General features: G+C 42.0%; 1 protein-coding gene across 4 annotated transcripts in view; it reads left to right on the forward strand.

The window, feature by feature from the left end:
* Positions 1-24,330, forward strand: part of BRD1 (bromodomain containing 1) — a 65,404-nt gene that overhangs the window by 36,736 nt on the left and 4,338 nt on the right. The window contains exons 8-10 of one of the 4 annotated variants that reach the window (XR_010790319.1): positions 13,378-13,872; positions 19,290-19,589; positions 21,795-22,769. Coding sequence is in view for 3 of the 4 variants with exons in the window: in XM_066591886.1 (XP_066447983.1) it covers positions 13,378-13,872; positions 23,691-23,826 (631 nt within the window). In the remaining variant the exon portion in view is untranslated. Of the gene's footprint in view, positions 1-13,377; positions 13,873-15,685; positions 15,836-19,289; positions 19,590-21,794; positions 22,770-23,690; positions 23,827-24,330 lie in introns of those variants that run through there. The other 3 variants (XM_066591886.1, XM_066591888.1, XM_066591887.1) reach the window with 3 other exon arrangements.

Raw genomic sequence — 24,330 nt, forward strand, 5'->3', positions numbered from 1 at the left:
GTGCATCTAATGTACATACCGGGAAGAGTTTGTGGTGTAAACTTGAACCGTTTCATAGGATCCCAGTCATTTCATGGGAGGCCAAAAGTATGTTCTCTTGGTCTCTGTCTGGGGACATGCATGGATCTACTGGGGCATATTTACTACTCAAAATACAATAGTTTGCTAGAAAACTTGCATTCTTTTGCACTATGTTTTCTGTGTGTTTTTAAGACCCTTTTGGACAGTTTTTCTGACTTGCCAAAAATTGCACTGAATTGAACACCAATTTTGGTGCAATTTTTGGAGTAAACTAGGCCAACTTATAGGTGGTCTAAGCTTCGACCAGACAGGCTTAAAATCTTATAGATTTCTTTCAGCAGATCCATTCTGAAAAACTTGAGACATTTTAAGACTTCTGAATAAGCCCCACTTTTTAATTGTACAAAAAATAAACTACACACTTGCAAATCCAGAAGGTCACGACAAAAACCGCATATTGTGTGGTAAATCTAAAAGAAAGGGGGGAAAGAGTCTACCAATGGATCCCTTTGGCTGGCAGATAGCGCTATGTGGCATCTGATGTAGGCTTCGGTGTAATGTGTACAGAGCCTACACGCCTGTGGTGCTAATTTTGTTCTTTTCTTCTGTCACACATGTTTGATTCTATGCCTTTACAATGTAAAATCTGTTAATGGTGAATAAATGTTTATCTATGACAGATCCTCCGATATCCTAGAGAGGGTTTTTTTTTTCCTTTGCAAAGAAAGTATAAATAATTTCTGAAATTGAAGGAAGAATTAGGTTTTCTGGTACTAAGCTATTGTTCTATCAGCTGGAATCATCACAGCACCACAGTGGGGGAGAGCTGCAATACCACTCCAGGCCACTGGATGAATGGGAGGCAGCAGAGGTATAACCGCTCCTAAGGTCATCAATATTTAGTACCATAAAACCCATTTTAAGTAATAGGTTATTGGATTTATGCTTTCTATGTAGTTTTAATGTAGAACTTGAGACACATGCCTTTTTAAAAGGACGCTTCAGTGATTATTTAAAAAAAAAATAAAATTTTATTATTCATTATGCAGCAATCCCCCCAGTATGTATAAGTGGGCTAGGGTTACAGTAGTTATTTCTTTTTGGCTGAAACCTCCAGTCCCTTTGCTCAAATGGTTGTGATCTCAATTCTGACCAGTCAGATTTTCAGTTTGTGTAATGCTGTTACATAGACCTAGCGCAGAAACTGTCTGCAGAGGGATACAGGCACATACAGCTTATACTAGGGGAGATCACAGCTCATCCTGCTGACTGTATGCTTATGGTCTGAAGCTTATTTAGAAGGCAATGATAAACTGTTCCCCCAGCAGGCAGAACCTTAGTTACTGCTGTGCTAATGCATCATGAGATTGATGTGAAACAAAGGTAAAAAAAAATCTCCCTCTCAAGAAGGTGCCTGATAAGCATCAGACAGGAGGCTGCACTGCATGGAAGTGGCTGCAATACACAGAAGAGTGACAGGCAATTTTATTAGCCAGCAGGCATGGAACAGTTGTGTTTTTTGTTTGTTTTTTTAATCCCAAAGTGACCCTTTAAAGTTTACCTAACTTTTCAGGTGACTTTTGAAAATAAGCTGCCGTGTACACATGAGGAAACAATTTCTGGCCATTTCATGGCTTGTATCCAGCATATCTTACTTTTCTGCAGCCTGTATATCTGATTCTGAAGTCTGTCATGTTGCGTGCTATATACTGTGTATACAAAGAACTGCAGATTTTGCACTGTCTGTAAAACAAGACATTATTCTTTTGGACAATGTACAATACAGCAGTTCTGAGCAATCTAGATGTGAATAAATAGCAGTAATTCATGGTTTAGACACAACGATTAGCGAAAAGAGTTTTTGAGCGCTAATCGTTGTGCGCTTTTTACAGCGCAAGGTGATCGCTCAGACATTGAGCAATCATCTGGCACTCCGAAGGGGGTATGCATTCTGTCTGGAATTTCGCTGTGGCACATCTGCCTGTGGCTGCTAATCCTGGGATTAGCTAGCCATGTGGACAAGATTTGTCAAAAATCTTGTCCACACGGGACAGCCAATCCATCGCGGCAAAGTTGGCGCTGCAACGCAGATTCCCCGTCCGCAGCATGTCAGTTTTTTTTTTAAATAAAGCTGCGACTGCGCTCTTTTCTATGGGGTCGCCAGCTGCAACGGAAATGCATGCATCCAACCCGCTCCAAAACCCATGGCTAAGTGCCGCTGGTTTTGAAACAGCGCTTTCCCAGCAGAAATCTCGCGATTTTTCGCTGCGGCCAAACTAAGTTTTCCGGCGGGATTCTGCCCTGTGGGAACCCAGTCAGTGTGTTCAAACGCACAAATTGTCAGCAAAAACCTCATGGCTTGTACTATTATGGTCCATCTTGTGGATGAGCTGCATCCATTTAAAAAAGGGGTATTACAAAATAATATGGACAGCACTCTGTGGGTTGTCCATATTATTTATTTTTCTTAAAGGGGTTTTCCGGGGAAATACAGTTTTTAGCCAGGATCCTATCCTGAGGATTAGTCAATCAGCAGATTGGCACCTGCTGTCAGTGCTGCTATACACAGGTACAAAGCAGGAGCTGCTGCTCTGACCCTGTGTAGTGGCCATCGCTGGTAACTGCAGGTGCAGCTGCCATTGATTTTATTTAAAGCTGTTTTGTTTGCAAAAAACAATCACTTACATTTTCAACACAAGTGTACCCCTAGCCCAAATCTGAGTGCCCATATTTACTCTCTCCCCTTAGGCCTCATATCCACGGGTGGGTCAGTCCACGTGTGGGAGCCTGCAGCCAAGGACCCTGCATGCCTGTCTGGGTCTTCTATTTTCTGTACTGCGGATGTGTGCAGAAGCGCCAGCTGGCGCAAATGCGCAGTACAGTTTATTTTTCCCCCCCTTTAAACTCTGATTGCTTTCCTCAATAATGAAAAGAAAAAAAGCTGCTTTTGCGCTCGTCGGGATAAAAGGCGAAGATTGTAAATATAATTAAATTTATTTACATAAATAAGAGCGACGCGTTTCGGCGACTGCAATCGCCTTTTTCAAGCTCTAAAATAAACATACATACAAGTACAACATAGCAGGTATTTATATAGTCTACTCACATACTTCCATAAGCTTTCAAAGCAGCAATCAAGGTTGCTTTCCTGTGCAATCCGCGGCCAGTCCAACTTGTACAGAATCCACGCTAAAATGGAGCATGCTGCGATTTGGTTTCTGCATGCAGAATCCGTAAAACAAATCCGCATGTGTAAATTCAAGTGCAGACGTTCCTGGTTCCCTATGGGCGGCTTAAACTCGGATCTTCTGCAGTTCAAATCCTCCTGTAAACCTGAGGCTAATGCATTTCAAATGACTGGTTTTGTTAACACTATGTTTAAGGGGCTAATCCCACCTTTTATAAATTGTTGGCCTATCCTCAGGATAAACCATATTGGTGGGGGTGCACTGCTCAGGGTCCCCACCGATTAGCTAATAGTGAGGGCTGCGGCTTCTTGAATGTTTATATCGGAGTACGATTGTACTGAAACTGCAGTATTAGAGCGCCCATTCTGGGAACAGCAGGCTTGTTGCATTCAGTGGGATAAAGCTGTAGTACTCTGAACGGCCACTATAAATACAGCATTCTGAGTACTAACACAAGCGCCGTCGCCCCCTCAGCTGATCGGTGAGGATTCCAAGTGGCTGACCCCTACTGACCACGATAGACCCTCAAATTCTAAAGACTGGAGAATTCCTTTAATGTAGGTAAAGCAGGGGTTTGACACACAGCTTTTTGTAGTGTTCTAGTCCATAGAAAGATATTGGGCTGTAAAATGGTGCTAAGTTTATATATTCATCTGACTGCTAGCCTTTCTAGTTGTCCGCTGGATCAGACTAATCTGTTTGCCCCCTCCCAGATAGTTTCAGGAAACCTGTTAGGGAAATGCATTGTTCTTGTCCTTTTGATAATGTGAGGCTGATGTCCCGCAGCTGTTGGGTTGTATTGTGTTAGCTAGCAGTGAATGCACCATATGGTCTGCCAGGCCATCCAGCCCCGGGAACCTTCAGGTTCCTTTTTGTTCCTATTTTGTTTCTTTGTCTTTATAAGCAAATTTCAGAAACTCTGCCATCCATCCTGGTATCCTCAGGAACCCTTTCCCACCAATGCCTAGTACTGTCTTTGTGTTGACCGGCCTGGGACATGAGGATCCAGACTTTTTTTTTTAAATTTTAATTACAAAGTATCTTTTTGTAAATGCCTATCTATAAGAGGACTGTCCTAATGAACTCTGAGCCGTGTCATCTGCACTGGATACAATGTGGCTTGCAGAGCTTTAGGCCTGTTCATTGTTACAGTTGAAGGCAGATGAACGATGGTGCTTGCCGCACAGTTGATACTTTTTTTTTGAGTTTCTGTATGTGCACCCAAAATGTTGTAGATTTACACGGAATGATTATTGTTACGCCTAAATGCAAAGCAGTGTACTTCTCGTTTGTTCACTTCCACCATAAACAGCATACAAATCGCTGACTACTTCTTGCTGCGTGTAAATGTTCCCCACTGAGCGCTACGCATAGAATGTAAAGCACTGAGTGAGAAGTCAGCAGGATCTGCCTGTGTAAACTCCCTGCATGAGTGCTAATGACTAGCAGTGATGTCGGCGCTCATGCAGACAGTTTAAAAGACTGTTATCCCGTGTAAATCTAGCGTGAGACTAGGCAGTCTTAGGGGTCATTCACATGTGCATATGCAACTTTCATCTGTTATGTTGAAAGCGGGTTTTGTTTTTCTTTGTGACTGTAATGTGACGTTTCGCGGTGTATGGGCGTTTGTTGCACCCATGTGTCGCCTGCTTTTCACATGGTGCTGATGCGTGTTTGCTACTTTTTTTTTTTTTTTTATTATTATTCACCCATAGACGTTAATGAGCAATTTCTGTCTGAGTGCGGCCCAAAAATAGAACGTTTAATGCGTGATTGGGCTCACTAAATCAACACGATCCCGGCAATACCAAGTTTATACAGTTTTTGTTGTTTTTTTATGAAATCTAATTCTGGCATGTTTTTTATTTTTATTTTTTTCACTGCATTCTCTGAGCAGTATAAATAATGCATTGAAGTAATTTTACAGGCCGGTACGATTATGCCAATACCAAATTGTAATAGTTATTTTTCTTTTTCATGACTTTTTCACACTTTAAAAAAAAAAAAAAAAAAAAGTAATAAACGTTTAAATACCCTCCTTTTGCTGTATCTATAATAAAAAAAATCTAAATCTTAAAAGAAAAATACAAATTTGGTATCGCCGCGTCCATAAATGTCCCATCTATCAAAGTAGTGCATTATTTACCCCGTACAGTGAACAAAAAATAAAGAACGCCACAAATGCACTTTTTCAGTCACCCAGTTTCCCAGAAAAAATGCAATAAAAAGCCAACAAAAAGTTGTATGTATTCCAGATTGGTACCAACGTAAACTACAGGACGTCCTGCAAAAAATTAGCCCTCACTTAACTACGTCGATGGAAAAATAAAAAAGTTATTGCGCACAGAAGATGGCGGCTGAAAATTTCAAAAAATTAAATGTCTTTGAAAAAAATACAAGTACTACAGCAAAAAAAAAAAATAAAAAATACATGTTTGGTATGGTAGTAATCGCACTGACCCATAGAATAAAGTTATCAGGTCATTTTTGTTAGAGTTTGTGCGCCGTAGAAACAAGACGCACTGAAAGATGGCGGAATGTCTTTTTTTTTTTTTTTTCATTTTACTTCACTTAGAATTTTGTAAAAGTCTTTCAGTACATTATATGGTACATTAAATAGCACCATTGAAAAATACAACTCGTCCCGCAAAAAACAAGCCCTCATACAGCGACGTCGATGGATAAATAAAGGAGTTATAATTTTTTAAACGAGGGGGGGAGAAATGGGGGGAAAAAGAAAAAAAGGGGCCATGTAATTAAGGGGTTAAATAGTGTACCAACTTCCTTCTCTGGGTCATTACAACCCACGGATACCACACGTGTGATTTTATTTTAAATTTTTTACAAAGTAAAGGGAGACAAGTGTTTTTATTATTTTTTAACTTTTTTGTTTTTTTTTACTTTTTTATTTTTACTTTATTTTTTTGTCCCTTTAGGGGACTTTCACAGGGACCCATCAGGACCCCTGATCACTTTCCGGGGTCCGATGGTGACAGCCCTTTACATGCTGCAGTGACAGCCCTTTACATGCTGCAGTCATATAGACTGCAGCATGTCAAGGGTTAAAGGGGTTGTCCCACAAAAGCAAGTGGGGGTATACACTTCTGTATGGCCATATTAATGCACTTTGTAATGTACATCGTGCATTAATTATGAGCCATACAGAAGTTATTCACTTACCTGCTCCGTTGCTGGCGTCCTCGTCTCCATGGTGCCGTCTAATTTCAGCGTCTAATCGCCCGATTAGACACGCTTGCGCAGTCCGGTCTTCTCCCTGGTGAATGGGGCCGCTCGTGCCGGAGAGCTGGTCCTCGTAGCTCCGCCGCGTCACGTGTGCCGATTCCAGTCAATCAGGAGGCTGGAATCGGCAATGGACCGCACAGAGCCCACAGTGCACCATGGGAGAAGACCCGCGGTGCATCGTGGGTGAAGATCCCGGCGGCCATCTTAGTAAGGTAAGTAAGAAGTCGCCGCAGCGCGGGGATTCAGGTAAGTACTAAACGTTTTTTTTTTTTTTTTTTTTACACATGCATTGGGTTTGTCTCGCGCCGAACGGGGGGCCTATTGAATAAAAAAAAAAAAACCGTTTCGGCGCGGGACAACCCCTTTAACACAGCAGAGATCTGAGGTTTTCTCTGATCTCTGCTGTAAGAGCAGGTACCTAGCTGTCCTCTCACAGCCACGCACCAGCTCTCCCTGCCAGGGAGACAGTCGGCTTGCTTCTTGCAAGCTGATGGTCTCTATGGCAACCTATAAACAAAGCAGGAGACTTAGAAGCAGGAGATATCGGCAATATCTTCCTGCTTCTCAATGTCCTGCTTTGTTCTCTGTCGGTCTGTGCAGGCAGAGCACAATGTCACAGCTTATGGCATTGTGCTCTGCAGCTCCCATAGTGATCCATAGCCTGGAAATCTTCCGGGCTATATCACTATCGGCAATGGAGCTCATCCCGGAAAATTTCCGGGCGTGCCACTCAAGGGGTTAAAATGTGCTAGATTTATCACAGCGACTCTAAAGATGCCCCAGATTATTCAGCAGACTGTCTAGTCTAAGGGGACCATTTACACGGCATGAATGTTGGGGAACGATGCCCAACACTCGTCCCTGTGCGTACTCGCTCCCGTGCTGCTGCGCAGGAGTGAGTATCACTGGCTTGCTCAAGAGGGGAGCCGGGACGGCTGGAGGAGATCTCACTACTCGCTCTCCCCCCTCCCCTCTCCATCCACTTAACACAGCGGTTGTTCAGTACTGAACGATCATGGTTCAGGGTCTTATGCAGCTTAAAGTCCTGAACGATGACCGTTCAGCATAAACAGCAGCTGTTCAGTACTAAACAGCCGCTATCTGCTCGAGCCTGCAAACTGTTTCTGTGAAATATCCTATTTGAATTATATACTAAAGTGCATGTTTATTTTTCATGACGCCCAAACTCCAATTGGCATTTAAATGCCCGCTGTCAGAATTGGCAGCGACATTCAAAGGATTAACAGCCGTGATCAGCATTCACTGGCGGATGTCAACCGCCAGAAACAGCCGGCGCCCTACCCAGTGTGTAGGGAGATCGGCTACCTATCCCGCTCCATACTAACCCTGACGCCCAAAAACATCTAGGGGTTAAACAAAGACTCAGCTGTTTTTAATATTTTTGGAATGTTATGGCAGAAAAGAAAATTCAGTTCTGCTAGAATCCAGTTATCAGAGAGCAGTGCATTGTGGGAGCTCAGATGAAAGGCAAACACTAAAGAACTAAGCTGTTATAGGGAACCCGTCACGTGGAAAATATAGTCCAGCTGAGCAGGTTGATATATAGTTCTACATACATCTCTGCTAATTCTGAGCTTAGAAGTGTAGTGGCGGTCCGATTGGGGAAATAACTGTCAGATAGTGGTCAGTCACTGATAGGAGACCTTTAAGATCAAACTGAGCAGAGGTGTGAATGAGTAGAATCAATGGTAGGTTTCCAGCACTTTTTTTTTTAAAATTATCTGTGTTGGACAAGAAAAAACGGTGACTCATACAGACCTAAAAATCAACGTAGTGGCGCACATTTCAGAGGTTTTTTCACATGTGCGTGGTCTGTCTGAAAAAATCATCACATGTTCTTTTCTTGTCCGTATCAAGGATGAGAATTGGGACATGCGATTGCATGTCAATGTTCGGTCAGTCCGTGTATCAGTCAGCACATAGACGGGTGGCCAAGGCACTTGGGCACCAGGTAAGAGTTTTATGAGGAATGATTCAGTATAAAACCAATGTATCAATCTGCTCATCTCCTCTGCAGTTTGGACAGTGTGTACAAGCTGATGGGTTCCCTTTACATGGCAAGTGGCAGAATGGAAGTCTATCTCCAAAACAAAAAGCCAGCAGAATTTTGACCGTTTTAAATGAGGTTTGAAAATGATAGATAAAATAACTGGAAATTGATGCCAAAGAGTAAGGGTTTTGGAGAGGGCACTGGGTGCTGATGGTAGTCATGGCATTCAGAGGTCAAATTATGACCTCTGGTTCTGCCTTGTACGGTGGCCTGTAAACGTCCCTGTCATCACTGACAGGTCTATTACTGATACTGTGACCGTGACTGATAAAGCCCTGCACTACGCAAGTAAAAAATAACACAAAGATATATTATTGTGTTCAATTCCCTCACCCCCCCAAAAAACCCTGAAAATTGGCATCTTTTCCTATAAAAGAAAAGATGCAAATAAAATTTATATATATATATATATATACATATAAATTTGGTATAGACATGTTTGTAACAGTCATGCTTATAAAATTAATTTTATCACAAAAGGTGAACACTGTTTAAAAAAAAAAGCCCAAATCCCTGATTTTGATCATTCTGCCTCACAAAACAGAATGAAAAGCAACTTTCCTCTCCTAAAAACACAATTAATATTGATCAAAAATATGTGTTTCCCAAATAAGTACAAATGAAATCTCAGGCTTTCCTCTTTTCCCGTCCCAGATGAAAATATTGTGTTGTGAATATGGCAATAACAAACTGTCCAAATAGAAGGGAGGCTGCAGATCCATGAGATGCTCTTTCATCTCTGAGGCCTGTGTTTGTCTTGTTGCACATTAGGGCCACGTGCAGATTCACGGTGATAAGTTTGGAGGCTTTTCTGATAACTTCTGTTATAGAAAATACTTTTAGAAAATTTTCATTCTTGCAGACTTTTTCATATTTATTTCCGTCTTTTCTTTAGTTCCTCTCAAACGCCTGAAGATAATTTGTAAATATGGTTTTGAAAACTTTGAGGGGCGTGCTTTCTAAAATGAGGTCATTTATAGGTTTTTCTAATATTAAAAAAAAAACAAAAAAAAAAAATCTATATTTATTTATTTTTCTCTCACAGCCTCCTCAGAGCAAAATTGGTCCCTTAAAAAATATTTTGGATATTTTTTTCAATTAAAGAATGTCCCCATGTATCCGTGCTTTCTGACATCCAAAACAAATATGACCGCTTTCAAAATACGTTAGTACCGACATCCAGTGCACATATGGTAACTGTTGATTAGCCATTCTGCGTGGTATGATCTGTCCAAGGCTGCCTGTCCGCGCGCATATATTCATTGCGCGGGGATCGCAGTGAAAGCTTTCCCTAGCGTTGCTATGAAAAGCACCACCCCCCACCCCTGTCCACGAGCAGAGAATCATAGCGATTCTCCGCGGTGAGCCTTTCTGCCAGATAGGCTCACCGCGGAGATCCGTCAGCTGGCTCCTGCTCCCAGGCTGCAGCTCCTGCGGAGGAGATCCACCGCGGGATTTCGCAACACCCGTGGACAGGCAGCCTCACAAGTAAAAAATCAGTTTTGAAATTTTGCTAATCTTTTTCAAATCTCTATAAATTTAGGATTTTTTTTTCCTTTAAATGTAAAACGTATTGACCAGAATTCACCACTAACACAAAGTACAGTGTGCCACAAACATTCTCAATCACTTGCATAAATCATTCCAAAGTTATCACCTGTCAGACTTGAAAAATGGGGCCTGCTCAGGAAGGTCAAAACTGGCTGCAGGGAAGGGGTTAAAGGCCAATTCACACGCATCAATTTCCTGCGGGTGGTTTGTAGGACAAATATGTGCAGTCTTTGTTGCAGGTATATTTTTTACAGGAAGTGTGATTTTGCCTTTGCAGATCTTTGGTAAACTGAGGAAGAGGAAGTCATACATACAAATTTTTCTGCGTTTTCTGTGGCTAATTCGCATTACTGCAGGCTTCATTGGGAATTTTTGCTTTCCCATTTGAAATCAATGGGGACAGAATATGTTCACACAGTGGAATTTCTTGGGAAATTGATCCCAAAATGTATGGAATTTGGTGCAGAAAAGCTTGTGGACTTCATCTGTGGGGAAACTGGCGACGCACAAAAATAGAGCCCAAACTACTCTACTGCCCTCCCATGGTGCTTCCCCAGCAAAGCATCTCCAGTCCCCTCTTGGCATCCTGCGGTGAGGTCTTGTTCCATGCGACCACTGCAGCCTGTCACTGGCTGTAGCTGTTGCACCTAGTAGGCATCATTGCAGTCAGTCAGGTGTACGTAGGACGCCAGGGGATCAGTCAGGGCAGCCATGGAAGGAAACTATATAGTGTTGGTTTGTCCTTTTTTCTTTTTTCTTTTTTTTTTCTTTTTTCAGCATTTGCAGATTTTGCAGCAATTTACCCTCTGATCATAGAATGATCTGAAGTACTGGGGTTTGTTGCAGATTTTGTTTATGCCTCAGCTTATTAAAGTCGATGGAGGCAAGCTACAACATTAGTTGACTTACTGTCCATTTAAAAAATTTGCACTATGGGTCAATTTGCAGAAATTTTCCGCAGCGTGTGGGTCAGATCTGTGAACATCTTATTCTTTGCTGGTACTTTATTCCACTGCAGATTTTTCACCAGCAAATGTAGATGGAAAATACACACTTTTTCCACTACAAAACCTACAACAAACCCATAAATGTGCCGCACATAAGTTACACGCTGATGTAGAACTCCACCGCACAGGTCAAATTGCAGGGGGAAACTTCCACAGCATTTGGTTTTGTAAAAGTTTGTCCTTAAACTTCCCAGTGACTTGCTGTATGCCTGTAGAAAGCTGCAGGTAAAACTTGTAGCAAACTCATCATTAGGAGAAAAGGTATTTAAGTGCCAGTATAATGCTAAAACTTACTAAATGCCCGCTCCATAGGGCCAAACACTTAGTGGGGTTGGAGCATCTGTTGTTGTGACACAGAACCTCTTAACTGCCTTGTATTGGGGCCTCATGGGTGTGACGGTGCGGGGTCCGGGGGGGTCTGAGGACCTGTATTCTTCCCTAGTTGTAATGTCACCTATTGCAGCATGCCACATTCAATATACAATTCCCTTATCTTTACTAGGGATCAGGAAACTTTCAAACAGGTGGAATATTTCCGCCAAGACTTAGGGGAATTTGTTCCTTTTGGAATTCCTTAGGCAGCTGCAGACTTGGTTGCAGAACTGCAGGCTCATTTCAGCCATTTTTATTCCGCATCAAAATTCACATGCAGCTGTGCAGAATTTATAGCGACTTGTAGTGTTGAATGAAAACAAATTCCGCCTGTGTGAAGGGTCCTATACACTCCTCTGTGTCCTATTTGCATATAAAGGGGTTATGTAAAAATAACAATCTCTTAACTCCTATTCACAAGACTGTTGATAACTGTACAATCGGAGACAGCCACCGATCACTAGAACTTGGGCCGGAGCCTAACAGACATTGTCTCCTGCAGTCCCATAGATATTGATTGGAGCAGCATTCATGAACATTCAGCCTCCTTCCATTCAGGTGATCTGTCAGGTTCCCAGTAATTGTACACTTATCACCATTCTTGTGGATATAGACAGATGACCATGTTGATGGCAAAATATAAAAAATATGGCTTTTAAAAAATGAACCCCCTTCCTCCCCCCCAATTTTTTTTGCATGCTTATGGCCAAAATGTGCCATGCCCTTAAGGGGTTAATAAGCCCTTTTAATCACCACTGAACACTGTATACCTTAGTTCTCAAGTGTGCCTTCAATGAAACAGCTTTCCACAATTCAGCAGAAAGGCATTTTATGTAATAAGGTATTTTGCAGGCGCCCCTTCTTGCACTGATCACACTCTGAATTCACTGATGGGCAGAGGGGTGCTGCTTTTTTTTTTTTTTTGCTTTTTTCACTGATTAATGCACTGCAGCTGCTGCTTATAGAAGTCTTGAGGGGGGCAGAGAGAGTAGACACAAAGATGCTGTTGCTGCTTCTTGTAAGTTTCTTCTCACCCAGTGCTGGCTTTAGCTGTACAGCCTCTTCCATGCTGCTGCTTATCTGGGAGATAATGGAGCCGCCTCTGCTCTCCATATACCTCTATGGGCAGTAGCTTTACCTGCACCCTTCGATGTGGCTGAAAAGCCCTCTCTTCTCTCCCTTCTGTGAGCAGTTCCATAATTGGAAGAAAGCATTTTTACATTCATTTCTGAACTGCTTTGAGAAATACAAGCATTATAATAGGAGGTGAAATGTAACTACTGAATTTATTCCACGGTTCTCTTAACTTCGAGGGGCATTCCAATGATTATAAAGTGGTATAATATTGCTAAAATATTGCTCATATTGCTATAGTTTCCATTCGGGGTTCTGACCACAGAAATCCCTGCCAACCATTGGAATGAAGGTTTACAGCTATATGCTGGTCCACCTCTTTTCAGGCAATTGCAAAACTGCTCTCATGCACCCACTTAATTCTGAGAAGTTTTGGGTGTCTCAACAGTTGGGGGTAGGAGGGGTTGCACAATACTGGGTAGTAGTAGCATATCTAACGATATGCCATAGTTTGTTAGAATGAACATATCCCTATAAGCATGTTCCATCTCATTCATGGTGAACACTATTCTATAGAAACATGCACACACATGCTCCTAGGTTTAATCCTATTACTAGCTCATTACAGCTAATACTGTCATACATGGTGAATTTTGGTTGTGCCTTCTTTGCCTTTTTCATTTATAGATTGTCAGTCCAGTAGTATTTTTAGTGTTTACTGTTTTCTGTAAAATTTTGTTACTGTTTTAAGTAAAACTACTTAAGCTTAATAAATTAGATTTGTATCATAGAGAACGTTTTATCATTTCATACAGTTTTCAAAAATGGCACTTTATTTATAATTTTTCAGGAGATAAATCTCCCCCTAAACTTGAACCATCTGATGCATTACCGCTACCTTCAAACTCGGAGACTAATTCAGAACCACCAACCCTCAAACCAATAGAACTCAATCCAGAGCAGAGTAAACTATACAAAAGAGTCACATTTGATAATGAATTACATAGCACTACTGTTCAGGATGAAATGGTAAATGGACACAATTCAGAACATTTACTAAAGGACAGTAATCTAAGTGATTCGACAGATTGTGAAGTAGCGGAGTCTTCAACTGATGTAAACAGACGTACATCTATTCTCTTCCGCAAATCAAAAAGTGTAAGCCCCCAAAAGCCTTCAAAGAACAATGAAACACAGCCAACTTCACCACAGCTAGGGCCCAAAACCTTTTTGTCTGTAGTCCTTCCAAGGTTGGAAACACTGCTGCAGCCAAGAAAAAGGTCAAGGAGCTCATGTGGAGATTCAGAACATGATGATGAGTCCCCCGTAAAGCGTTTGGATACAGGTAAATACATTCATTTACTTCTCCCATAAAGTTATACAATAACATGGATGCTATAGTCGGAACAGAGCATAAAGATTTATATAGATTTTTATGTAACTTTGTGTCCATGTCATTAGCTTTCCGTTTTGCATTGTTACATGCTTGTTGATTGCAGTGTATCATTTACTGACATGTTTGACAAGCATTTATTTTGCACTTTGTCCATCTTTTGCCCCTAATACACTGATAAGGCAGCATACTATGTGCATGAAGTTATGCTTCTTTCTATAGCTTTACAGTACTTATATCTATAAGTTAAACGCCTATTCTTCTGCTTAATATTTGTTTGAAGTGCTGGTAAAGGGGTTGTGCCATTGAATTACAATATCCCCTACCCAGAGGATAAGGGATAACTGTCCACTCAGTGGCAATCGGTACGCTGGGATCCCCACCGATCACAAGAAGGGTCCCAAAGGTCCCCAACTAAGGCCTCATGTCCACGGGCAAAATGAATTGTGGAATCCCGCATGGATGATCCGCAGTTCAATATGCCCATAGACAATCATTAAGAATCCGAAGGTAATTAAATACCTGCGATTGTCAAATTATTCCGACGTGCGGAACTCAAATCACAGCATGCTCCATTTTTTGCGGATTTCAGCATGGACGGCTTCTATTGGAGTCAATGGAAGCCGTCAAATCCGTGGCACGCCCGCATCTGACCCTGCGGACATACCGCGGGAAAGCAGGAGATTTGAAAAAATAAAAATAAACTGCACTGCGCATGTGTGCGGCATGCCCGCACACTGCGCAGTGCAGAAGAAAAGAAGATCCAGCCAAGGCGGAGAAGACCTGCACTGCATCCGGACAGGTGAGAAAATGTCCATGGCTGCGGGCATGGCAGGAATCTGCTGCGATAATCTGTGTGTGCCCGTGGACGTGAGGCCCAAGTGGAGCATGGCCATGTGTGCACTCTATTGCTCCGTACATTTTAATGGGTCTGCCAGAGATGGCAAAACACTTGAACTCTAGATTGTACTGTTTAAACTGAAGATTTCGGGGTGTCATTAACAGCTATACCTAGTAAGCAGACAAATTGCAAAGGACTGCCCTAAAGTCGTCTTGATTCCTTGACTTTGGAGTCATAGAATATAAAACACACATGTTCACTTATATGGGGGTTTTACAGCTCTCAGTAAGATCTCATATTGGGAATAGGCTTTACATTAAATACTTAGGCCTGCTCAGACCACATACATACCAGCAGATCAAAAATGTGACTGGATTGAAGAGTGCAGTATTTTTATGACCTTAAAATGTCCAGTGACCCTCAAACTCCATTATTGATATGGTAAGCAACCTACAAATCAATTAATTTTTAGCTCTCATGGGTTAAATTTAGAATTATTTTAAGGAGAGGAATTAGATCAGGATTACAATACTTATTAATAAGACTTAACGGGGTTCTGTCATTAGAAAACAAAAAATTCAGTACTTGCCTATTCCTTCCCCATCAGTCTTCTTACCGCATCTTCTCCCAGCCGATTTTTCTGCTGGGTCCTGCAGCCACCCCCTCCCCCGGGTAACCTCACCTCCAGCCGGCCAATTGACACTGTCCATTGCCAGCATTCTCCTTCCTGCAGGGCAATGTACCCAGTAGTGACGTAGCGTTCATAGCCTAGCAGAGAGTGCCGAGACTGCGCATGCTCGCTGTCTTTCTGCAATAGTATATGAACATTTGCAGAGAAACGGTGAGCATGCGCAGTCTCGGCAATAGCTCGGCATTCCTTCAAAGGCAGTGAACATTAGTGACATAACCTACACTGACCTGCAGGAAGAAGAAGGCAGAGAAAGGACGCTCTAACAAGAAGAGGAGTATCCGGGCGGCTGGAGGTGAGGTGACCCGGGGGTGGGAATGGATAAGATCAGCAAGGAGAAGATGTGGTAAGAAGGCTGCCAGTGGAATAAGGAAGTTTTTCTTTTTTTTTGTTTTGTGTTTTTTTTTCAAATATGACAAAACCCCTTTAGGCTGGGGTCACACAGGGCGGTTTTGCCGCGGATTGCCGTTGCATATCCGCACTGCGGCAAAACCGCTGCGTTTGCAGTGCAATGCAGCACAAATGAGATTTGCCAAAAAGCTGTTCTCACAGGACGGATTTTTTCCGCACAGCCGCAGTGCGGAAATGCAACTGCGTTGCGGTTTTAAAAGATGCAGCATGTTCATTCTTTGGTCGTTTCCGCAGCGCTTTTTTGTCCATAGACCTGTATGGACGCAGCCAAAACTGCACCAAATACGCGGCAAAAAGTAAAAAAGCGCTGCGGAGAAAACCGCAGCAAAATCCGCAAGCCCAAATTAACCTTTGAAGCGGTTTTGCCGCAGAAGCAGTTCTTCTGCGTCAAAACCGCAACGGAAAAACCGCAACAAATCCGCCCTGTGTGATCCTAGCCTAAATCTTTGGCTGTATGTATTCATTTTGTGCATTTAAAAGGCTATAAATATAGAAGTAATTAAAGCAGCTAGCATTATAAAGGATTATTGGCCTACTTTCATTAAAAAAAAACAACCTACTGTGTAATACAGGAGCAGTCACATTGTAAGGTATTTTCAAATGCAGTAGACTTGTTTCAGAAATTTCTGTGACTGAAAATTGACTCCAAACATCTGGATGGTCTTGTTTTGGCAGCAACTCAGATTTCTGCACTTCAACCTGCTCTCTCAGGCTTTGTAGTAGATTGAGAATCAAGCTTGGTATTTTAAAGTGAAGTCCTCTGGTTTTAAGACTAGCTCCTTGGACCTCTGCCATGGCCAACACATCCTGCTTGAGCCTGTAGCAACAGTTGGGAATAAGATGGTATATGCAGATATATGCTACTCTTACTCCATCTCCCACTTCAACCTCCTATAGATTCTTTGCTTTAAAATCAAGCCTAAAATCGATACTGTAGCCTGAGATACAGCCGTTAGCAGCAAGGATTTTTTTCATACTTTGACTGCTGACGTGTCTCTCTGCAAAGATGTCGGAGATGGTTAAGGGCTCATGTCCACGGGGAAAATCAGGCCCGCTACGGATTCTACATGTAGAATCTGCAGCGGGTCCCTCCTGTCCCGTGGACATGGGCGCTGAAAATAGGAATTTTAAAGAATTTACCCATCCGGAGCGGACCGGGAAGGTCTTCTCTTCCTCACGGCCGGATCTTCTTTTTCGGCCGGCGGATGAACTCGTCACGGCTGCGGCACGTCGCCGACGTGCCGCGCGCATGCGCCGGGCAAATCCGCCGAGCCGAAGCAAGAAAGATCCGGCCGTGAGGAAGAGAAGACCTACCCCGCCCGCTCCGGATGAGTAAATTCTTTTAAATTCCGAATTTTGTCTCGGATCCGGACGGCTTCCATAGGCTTCAATAGAAGCCCGCGGGAGCCGTCCCCGCGGGAGACCCGCACGAAAATGGAGCATGGTCCAGATTTTTTCATGCTCCATTTTTTTAAAAATCACTTTTATTGACGATCCGCGGGTATTTATCTACCCCGCGGGTGGTCAATGCATCCCTATGGGGTGCGGATCAGCAGGCAGGAGAAGAGTTAAAATCTGCTGCGGATTTTAATTCTTCTTTTGCCCGTGGACATGAGCCCTAAGGGTTCAACAGCTTATTTTATGATGACACATTTACTTTGTTAGGATTTCATTTAGGGTTGTTAAATAAACAATGCTGGCATTCGTTTTTATTTTTCCCTCTAAAAGATGGAAAAAAGTGATCAAAATGCCCCAAATTGATGCCATGAAGACTAAAACGCGTCCCACTAAGGCTTGCCCACAAAACCTAATTGAAGGAAGAATAAAAATTAAAAAAAATTTTTAGCACAAAAAATTATTAGAAACTAACATTTGGTACCGCTATAATCATATTGACACCAAAAAATTGTTTACAAAATATATGCAATAAAATAAAAAATAAATTATACTGCAAAAAACAAGCCCTTATATGGCTATTTGTGCCACAATTAATATACCTATTGAAATGCAGGAGTAAAGAGGGGAAAAAAAAAACATTGCTAGGTCTATAAGGTTTAATGCAAGTGGTATTTCTTGAGATCATAAAAAAAAAATTGGCCATGCGGGGAAAATTGTACTGAAAAAGGGCAATGTCTGCATGTTAAATTCACAGCCACTCTTTTGGTCCCACTGGTTTTTGTTTACTTGGCTACAGGGATAACTTGCATGTACCTATTTGACTGCTGCTGCCAACCACTGGTCTCAAAGTAATGGGTATACAGCTGTCAATCAGTGGCTGGCACCATCCTGCAGCTCATGATTATGTAGGATTACTCCCTGTAGTCCTCTGTCAGAAAGGTACAGTGTATCAGTGGCAGCTGCATGAGCTACTGCAGATACAGAAGACAGACATATTGCTACCATCGAGTTGCCTGTCACTGCCTTATACCTCGCTTAGAGAAAAAACGGCTGACTAGGCAAGAGAACTGCCCCCAAAATCACGTACACAAAATAGAATAAGAAAAATCTACAATCAGAAAGTGTCACTATCTGTAATAGAAAGGATGGTGACATCAGTAACCCTCCTGTTTTTACATAAAGGGGCAGATTTACTAATGCCGTGTAATAATTAGTGCAGACAAGACTAGATAGTCTTAAAATGTGCAAAATTAATCATAACTCTAAGGCTGCCTGCACACCGGCGGGTCAGACCCCGCATGTGGGATTCCCGCATGCCGTGACCATTCTGCAATGATTGCAGAATGGCCACGGGACGGATGGCTTCCATTAACTTCAATGGAAGACGGCTGTGCGTAGCAAGCACAAAATCGCAGCATGTTGCGATTTCTCCCCCGCGAGCGGAAAATTGCAATAGCATGCTATAGGCTGGATTTGCTGCAGAATCTGGAGGTGGAATCCCGCTCTGGATTTCACAATGCAAATCCGCCTGTGTGCGGAAGGCCTAAAGATGCTCCAGATTTATCATCTAGCAGACTGTGTAGTCTAACTTTATACCATCTATTAGTTGGCTTAGTTGATGCCAGATTTTGTGCCAAAAGTCTTGCGCTCTGTTGTAAAGCCACACTTTCTCCCTTTCTTCAGACACTGTGAAAAATGTCTAAAAAATCATAAATGTGGTGCAAAGCATCTAAGACCATGTTCTAGAGCAGGCTGCACCAGAAAACTGGTACACTGGCAAAATGGGGCAGATCTACTATTGAAAATTTGCATTGAAAGAGAATAAATTTTAGTCTATGATTATAATTAACTTTTGTCTGACCTCTCTCTGTGACTCTTGTGCATTTCCTTACTGCCCACTGACTCCAAATCTACTAAGTATTCTTTTATCTCAAGCAACTAATCAGAGTCCTTTCTTTACCTCCTTCCTGTAGCTCTTTATGATCGCCTAGTTTTTGCCTGAAAGTTCTTTTTGTTTTTGTTGTTTTTCAGACCCACATATCCATATACAGTGAGACCTCTCCTCTTTGAGAAGATCACCCACCATCTAGACCAGATTTTTCTGAAGGATTTTAAATTTCCTTGTTTTCTGTGTATATTGGCCTCTTTTTTGAGAAGACCACCCCCCCTAAAAGACATTTTTTTCACCACAATTTTGGGTGGTCATCTCAAAGAGGTTTCACTGTATTTGCCTATTTCTTAAACTTTTGGAAATTGTATTTTAAAGCCTGTAATATATTTTGGAAGTGGATTTCTTAATATGCATCAAATGCTTGATGACAGTTCAATTCAGTAAGTTTTTTTTTTTATTTTTTTTATTTTTGCAACTCTGAGGTTATACATTTTTATAGCTTTTATAAGTTGTTTTTTTTTTTATTATAGGAAGCTTTAAACTTAAAATTTCATACACTGAAGACTCCCTTTGCCTTCAAAAACCGCCTTGGTGGTTAAGGTTGTTTAATTTAAAAAGGTCTTGCTATGAAAACAAGTCAACAGGATAGGGCATAACTTGCTGATCAGTGGAGACCACCACCGATTCCTTCTACAGGGCCCCAGAGCATTCCTGAATGAATGGAGCTGCGATCGCACATGTGTAGTGCCACACTATTCATTTCAGTGGAACCAACGGAGATGGCTAAGTGCTTGTACTTCTCCCTGGTGGTCGTATTGAAATGGACAATGTGGCAGTCCACACGTGTGAACACAGCTCCATTCATTCAGGGATGCTCTGCAGATATAGACTGCTGATCTTGGGATTGGTGGTGGTTCCGGCGGTCGACCTCCACCAATCAGCAAGTTATCCTCTATCCTGTGCATTAGGGATAACTTGTTTTCATGGTAAAACCTCTTTAATAATCTTGCTACTTCCAAATGAAGTTGCGTGTTTAAAAAAAATATATATTGATTTATTGAAGGTTTTGTTATGAGATGTTGGAAACCGAATAAAATCTATTTTATGAGCATGTGAACCCAGCCATAGTGCTTGATGGGTTTCTTTGTCAAACTATTTTATATTTTCTAAATGCCAAGTTATATTTTAATAAAATTACACAATTATTGTGTAGATAAAGCTATCCACTCCTGGTTTTATACGATGTCTCTTTTTTAGCATAGCGATTTTATAAAGTTTCTCCTTTAACTTTTCTCTTTTTCTGGCTTACTTGATGTATCATAAGAGTAATGGGTTGGGGTCCTGCAGCTGGAGCGCCCATTAGTAAGGACTGATTGTCATGAGCGAGGACTGCAAATGCCATTATGTCCTCTGTTGAAATGTAACAGTTAGGGTGAGTTCAGACATTGCGGATTGGCTGCTGATTTCATTCCCAAAAATCTGCAGCAGTGTAAGACACCTTGTCCACGGCCATTGCGGAATATTGCCAGTGATATTCTGCCGCTGGGGGGGGGGGGGGGGGAGAGCTGTTGGGTCTGTGCGGTGAGCCTATCTGACAGGCTCACCACAGAGAATCCCAGCATGCCGCGATTTGGATCCCGCGAGCAGAGAATTGCTATGATTCTCCGCTCATGGCCGCTGCTGCGCTTTCCATAGCCATGCAATGGAAAGTATTCACTGCATTACCCGCGGCCGGATTATCACCACGGGTAACACAATAAATAATCACCCCTTAGTGAATGGGGCTTTTATAAACCAGCAGCAAAATCTGCTCACAGATTTCACCAGCGATGTATGAACTTACCCTTGGGCTGTGTTCACAGGGGGCTTACTTTTGCTGCAAACATTCTGTAGCAAGTTTGGTGCAAAATTTGATGCAGAATTCACCCTCATTTGATGAAGAGTTCTAACCAGGTCAGATCCAAAATCAACACCTCAGGTCAATTTCCACAGGTATTTTGTGTGGGGTTCTTCTGCGTATAGATGAGATTTTGCAAAACTCGCCCAGTTTGCTGCTACTGTGAATGTCGCACATTTTCAGTGGAGAGTCTAGAAGGAAAATCGGCATTAAATCATCCCATATGAACATAGTTTTAATCTTGATTTGGATGACCCTATTACAGATCCATATGAGGGCCACAAAATCGTTTTGAACCCTTAGGGGGATGTTGGTAAAGCTTTCCCAAAGGTCTTAATAGAGCACAGCTAAAAGCAGCCCGCTGTGAAGAACCTAGGTGTCAGGTGAGCATTTCCCAAGGGTAGTGGCTACAACTGGACATTCGCTTTAATGCTGACCATTTACATTCGGTAGATATCTGAATTCTGTTCTGTTCTCCCTAATTATATATTCATGCCACACAGGCAGTACAGAATTATTCAAGTCAAAAAAATTATTTTATAATTTTTATATTCCTATATTTTTGCTATTTTCTTGAATCTTTGTTCTGACTTTTTATTCTAATGTTTTGTATTTTCTTAGATTGAGAAGCTTTTAACTTGCAATACATGTCAATGTATTGCTTCTGTTTATTCCTTTGTGGTATTTAGGAGGGGAGGGAAATAAGTCATTTCTGCAAACGGCCAATGTCAGTACTTTTATATTAAAGTTCAGCTTATATGAAGCTTTGTGGGTCATATTTGGGAGCATGAGACTTTATTGGACGTGCACAACAGTCTTGTACAGGTACTTTATCCTGCCATACCGTATAGTTTATGGTGACTCTCCGGGCTTCTGGGTGGCTGCACTAACTGCTACTTTCCTAACTCCGCTTTTAGGAATGCCTGTTCCAATCAGTGAGTGATGTGAGAAGGGATATCGCTGTACATGCCTCAGTTACTGTAGGTTAGAGAGGTGGTTATATCGACTCTTTAAATCTGGCATCTCACAAATCCTACATGTTTTAGAGCAAAAAATCTGCAGTTTGTCAAATTTCAGAAGAACGGAAGCTAAGACTCATTTAGAAAATCCCTCTGATTAATTACCAGAGTGATAGTAGCAAATTATATTTCATGGGAATCCATTCCTGAAGGGTTTTCTGCCTTTACAACGATTGAGTTTTGTTTTCATGTCAATCTGATAATCCAGAATACTTAATAATTTGTGAGAACTTCAGTTGCCTTGATTCCAGATTAAAAGAGGTCTACTGCCACTACAAAATCCGTGCATTGCACAGTTCAACAGCTTTTACAAAAAGGCATTATCAGCCTGTTGATGGTCAACATTTGCCTCATAGAATTTGATACATAAATGCAGGTTGTGGGGAACTTCTCAGATTTAGGCCGCCTGCAGATGGGCGGAAATTCCGCTGCGGGATTTCCCATGGAATTTCCGCCCTTGGAAGCTGCCATAGGATTGCAGCAATCCTAGGCAGACAGCTGCAGTTTGTCCGCGCGAAATCTCATGCGGCAAACAAACCGCAGCATGTCCTAATTCTGTGCAGGGCTTGCAGAAACGACACTCGCCCGCTGCCGGCTCCGGTCTGCGCATGCGCCGGCAGCCGACACATGAAAGATCCGGAGCTGCGGGTCGCGGGTGAGTACGCGCTGCCCTCTGCAGGCGCTCGAGTCGCGTCCTGCGGCGAGAATTCTCGCTGCCAGATCCGACCCGCCCGTCTGCAGGCGGCCTTATTAGCTTTTATTATATATTATATAAAATTTATTTTTTATTTATACAATCGATTTAAAAAAAAAAAATAAAAAATTTAAAAAAAAAGCTGAATATCGTGTTATAGGATTTTGTTCTTGGTTATGGCAATGCATGGTATGTGTTTCTTATTTCTCTGAGATTTCTCAGAACACTTTCTAATCTTAAAACGTAGCTGTGACTTTTCAGAAAAAGCTGTGTTTACATACATGCAGAATAACTGTTTTTTTTCTGACCATTATGACTTGCAGTTTTTAGCAGCTTTCCCTTATGTAGGCTCCATCCTTAAGTCTATCCACTAGCTCAGAAAAAATGTTAGAATATCTGCTATATTTCCCATACACAGCACACAAAGATCTTGTTCCCCTTGTCACTAGCTGTCATATACACAGAAGCAGCATGGGACATGATATACAGCAATACTGAGCACTGTGGATATGTTTTCTGTAGCTGAGACAGTAAACCTTTACCATTAGCGGTTGTAGCAGGTGTGTGTCTGTCTGCTTCTGCTACTTGGCTCCTCGGCTCCTCTTCACCTCTCTTAAGGGTAGCATGTTTATGTCTCTGTAGTTTCTCCCTTTTTTCATAGACTTCTATGGGCAGCATGTCATTTGACCTGTCAGTGAGCTGTTCGTCTGTCTGGTCTTCCAAGATAGATTTTGGTAGTTTGAGTGAGTGGTTAGTACAGGAGGCAAGCCGCCTAATAAGTGGTGGTGAATGATTTTTCTTTGATAAGATATATTAGACTTTCTTATGATTACTTGTACTATTGATTTATATAAAGTTTGTTGAAATGGCGTTGACTTTTTATGTTAACACGTGGCCAATTTGAATGTTTGTTTCTCTGCCTATTTTTCAGGTCTTCCAAATGGTTTTGAAGGTGGAGACAAAGAAAAAGATGTAGAAGTAGCTCCAGTACGTAAGATAGAACCACGCAGAAGATGTGCTTCAGAATCTAGTATCTCCTCCAACAACAGCATGCTGTGTAACCCTAGGTACAAGTTAGACTTATTTCTTCCCTATCCCTGAGCCTAGCATGTAGTAATACTACGCTGACAATATCCCATGGAATAACGGGGTAGTTATTCCATTTTACCTCATCGATTTGCTGTGAAAAACTTTAGTGTTGCAAAAGGAGGAAACCACCGGACATGCTAGAAAGTAGATGCACAATCCTCAGCATTGGAATGCCTGCTAATCTGTGGCCTGTCTATTGCATTTACTGTTAACTTCATAGAGGAGGATCTCCTGCTCAGTACTCTTCTGACATATTAACAGAACATGGCTGGTGCACGTGGCCGGTTCATGTATTACATGGTCAGCTATTCTCTTGAATGGCCAAAATGTGATACTGACGTTACCCTGGCTGCTGCTCTCCAAGGTGATAACAGCTGTATACTTCGGGGTCCTGAAGCTGAATTCACAATGTAATCTGCATTCTCTTTGCATCTAGTTTTGAAGGTTGACTTGCGGAACGGATTTGTATGTCTCTTATTTAG

This window comes from Eleutherodactylus coqui, chromosome 2, assembly GCF_035609145.1.
Source record: "Eleutherodactylus coqui strain aEleCoq1 chromosome 2, aEleCoq1.hap1, whole genome shotgun sequence".
In the NCBI taxonomy this organism is placed as follows: domain Eukaryota; kingdom Metazoa; phylum Chordata; class Amphibia; order Anura; family Eleutherodactylidae; genus Eleutherodactylus; species Eleutherodactylus coqui.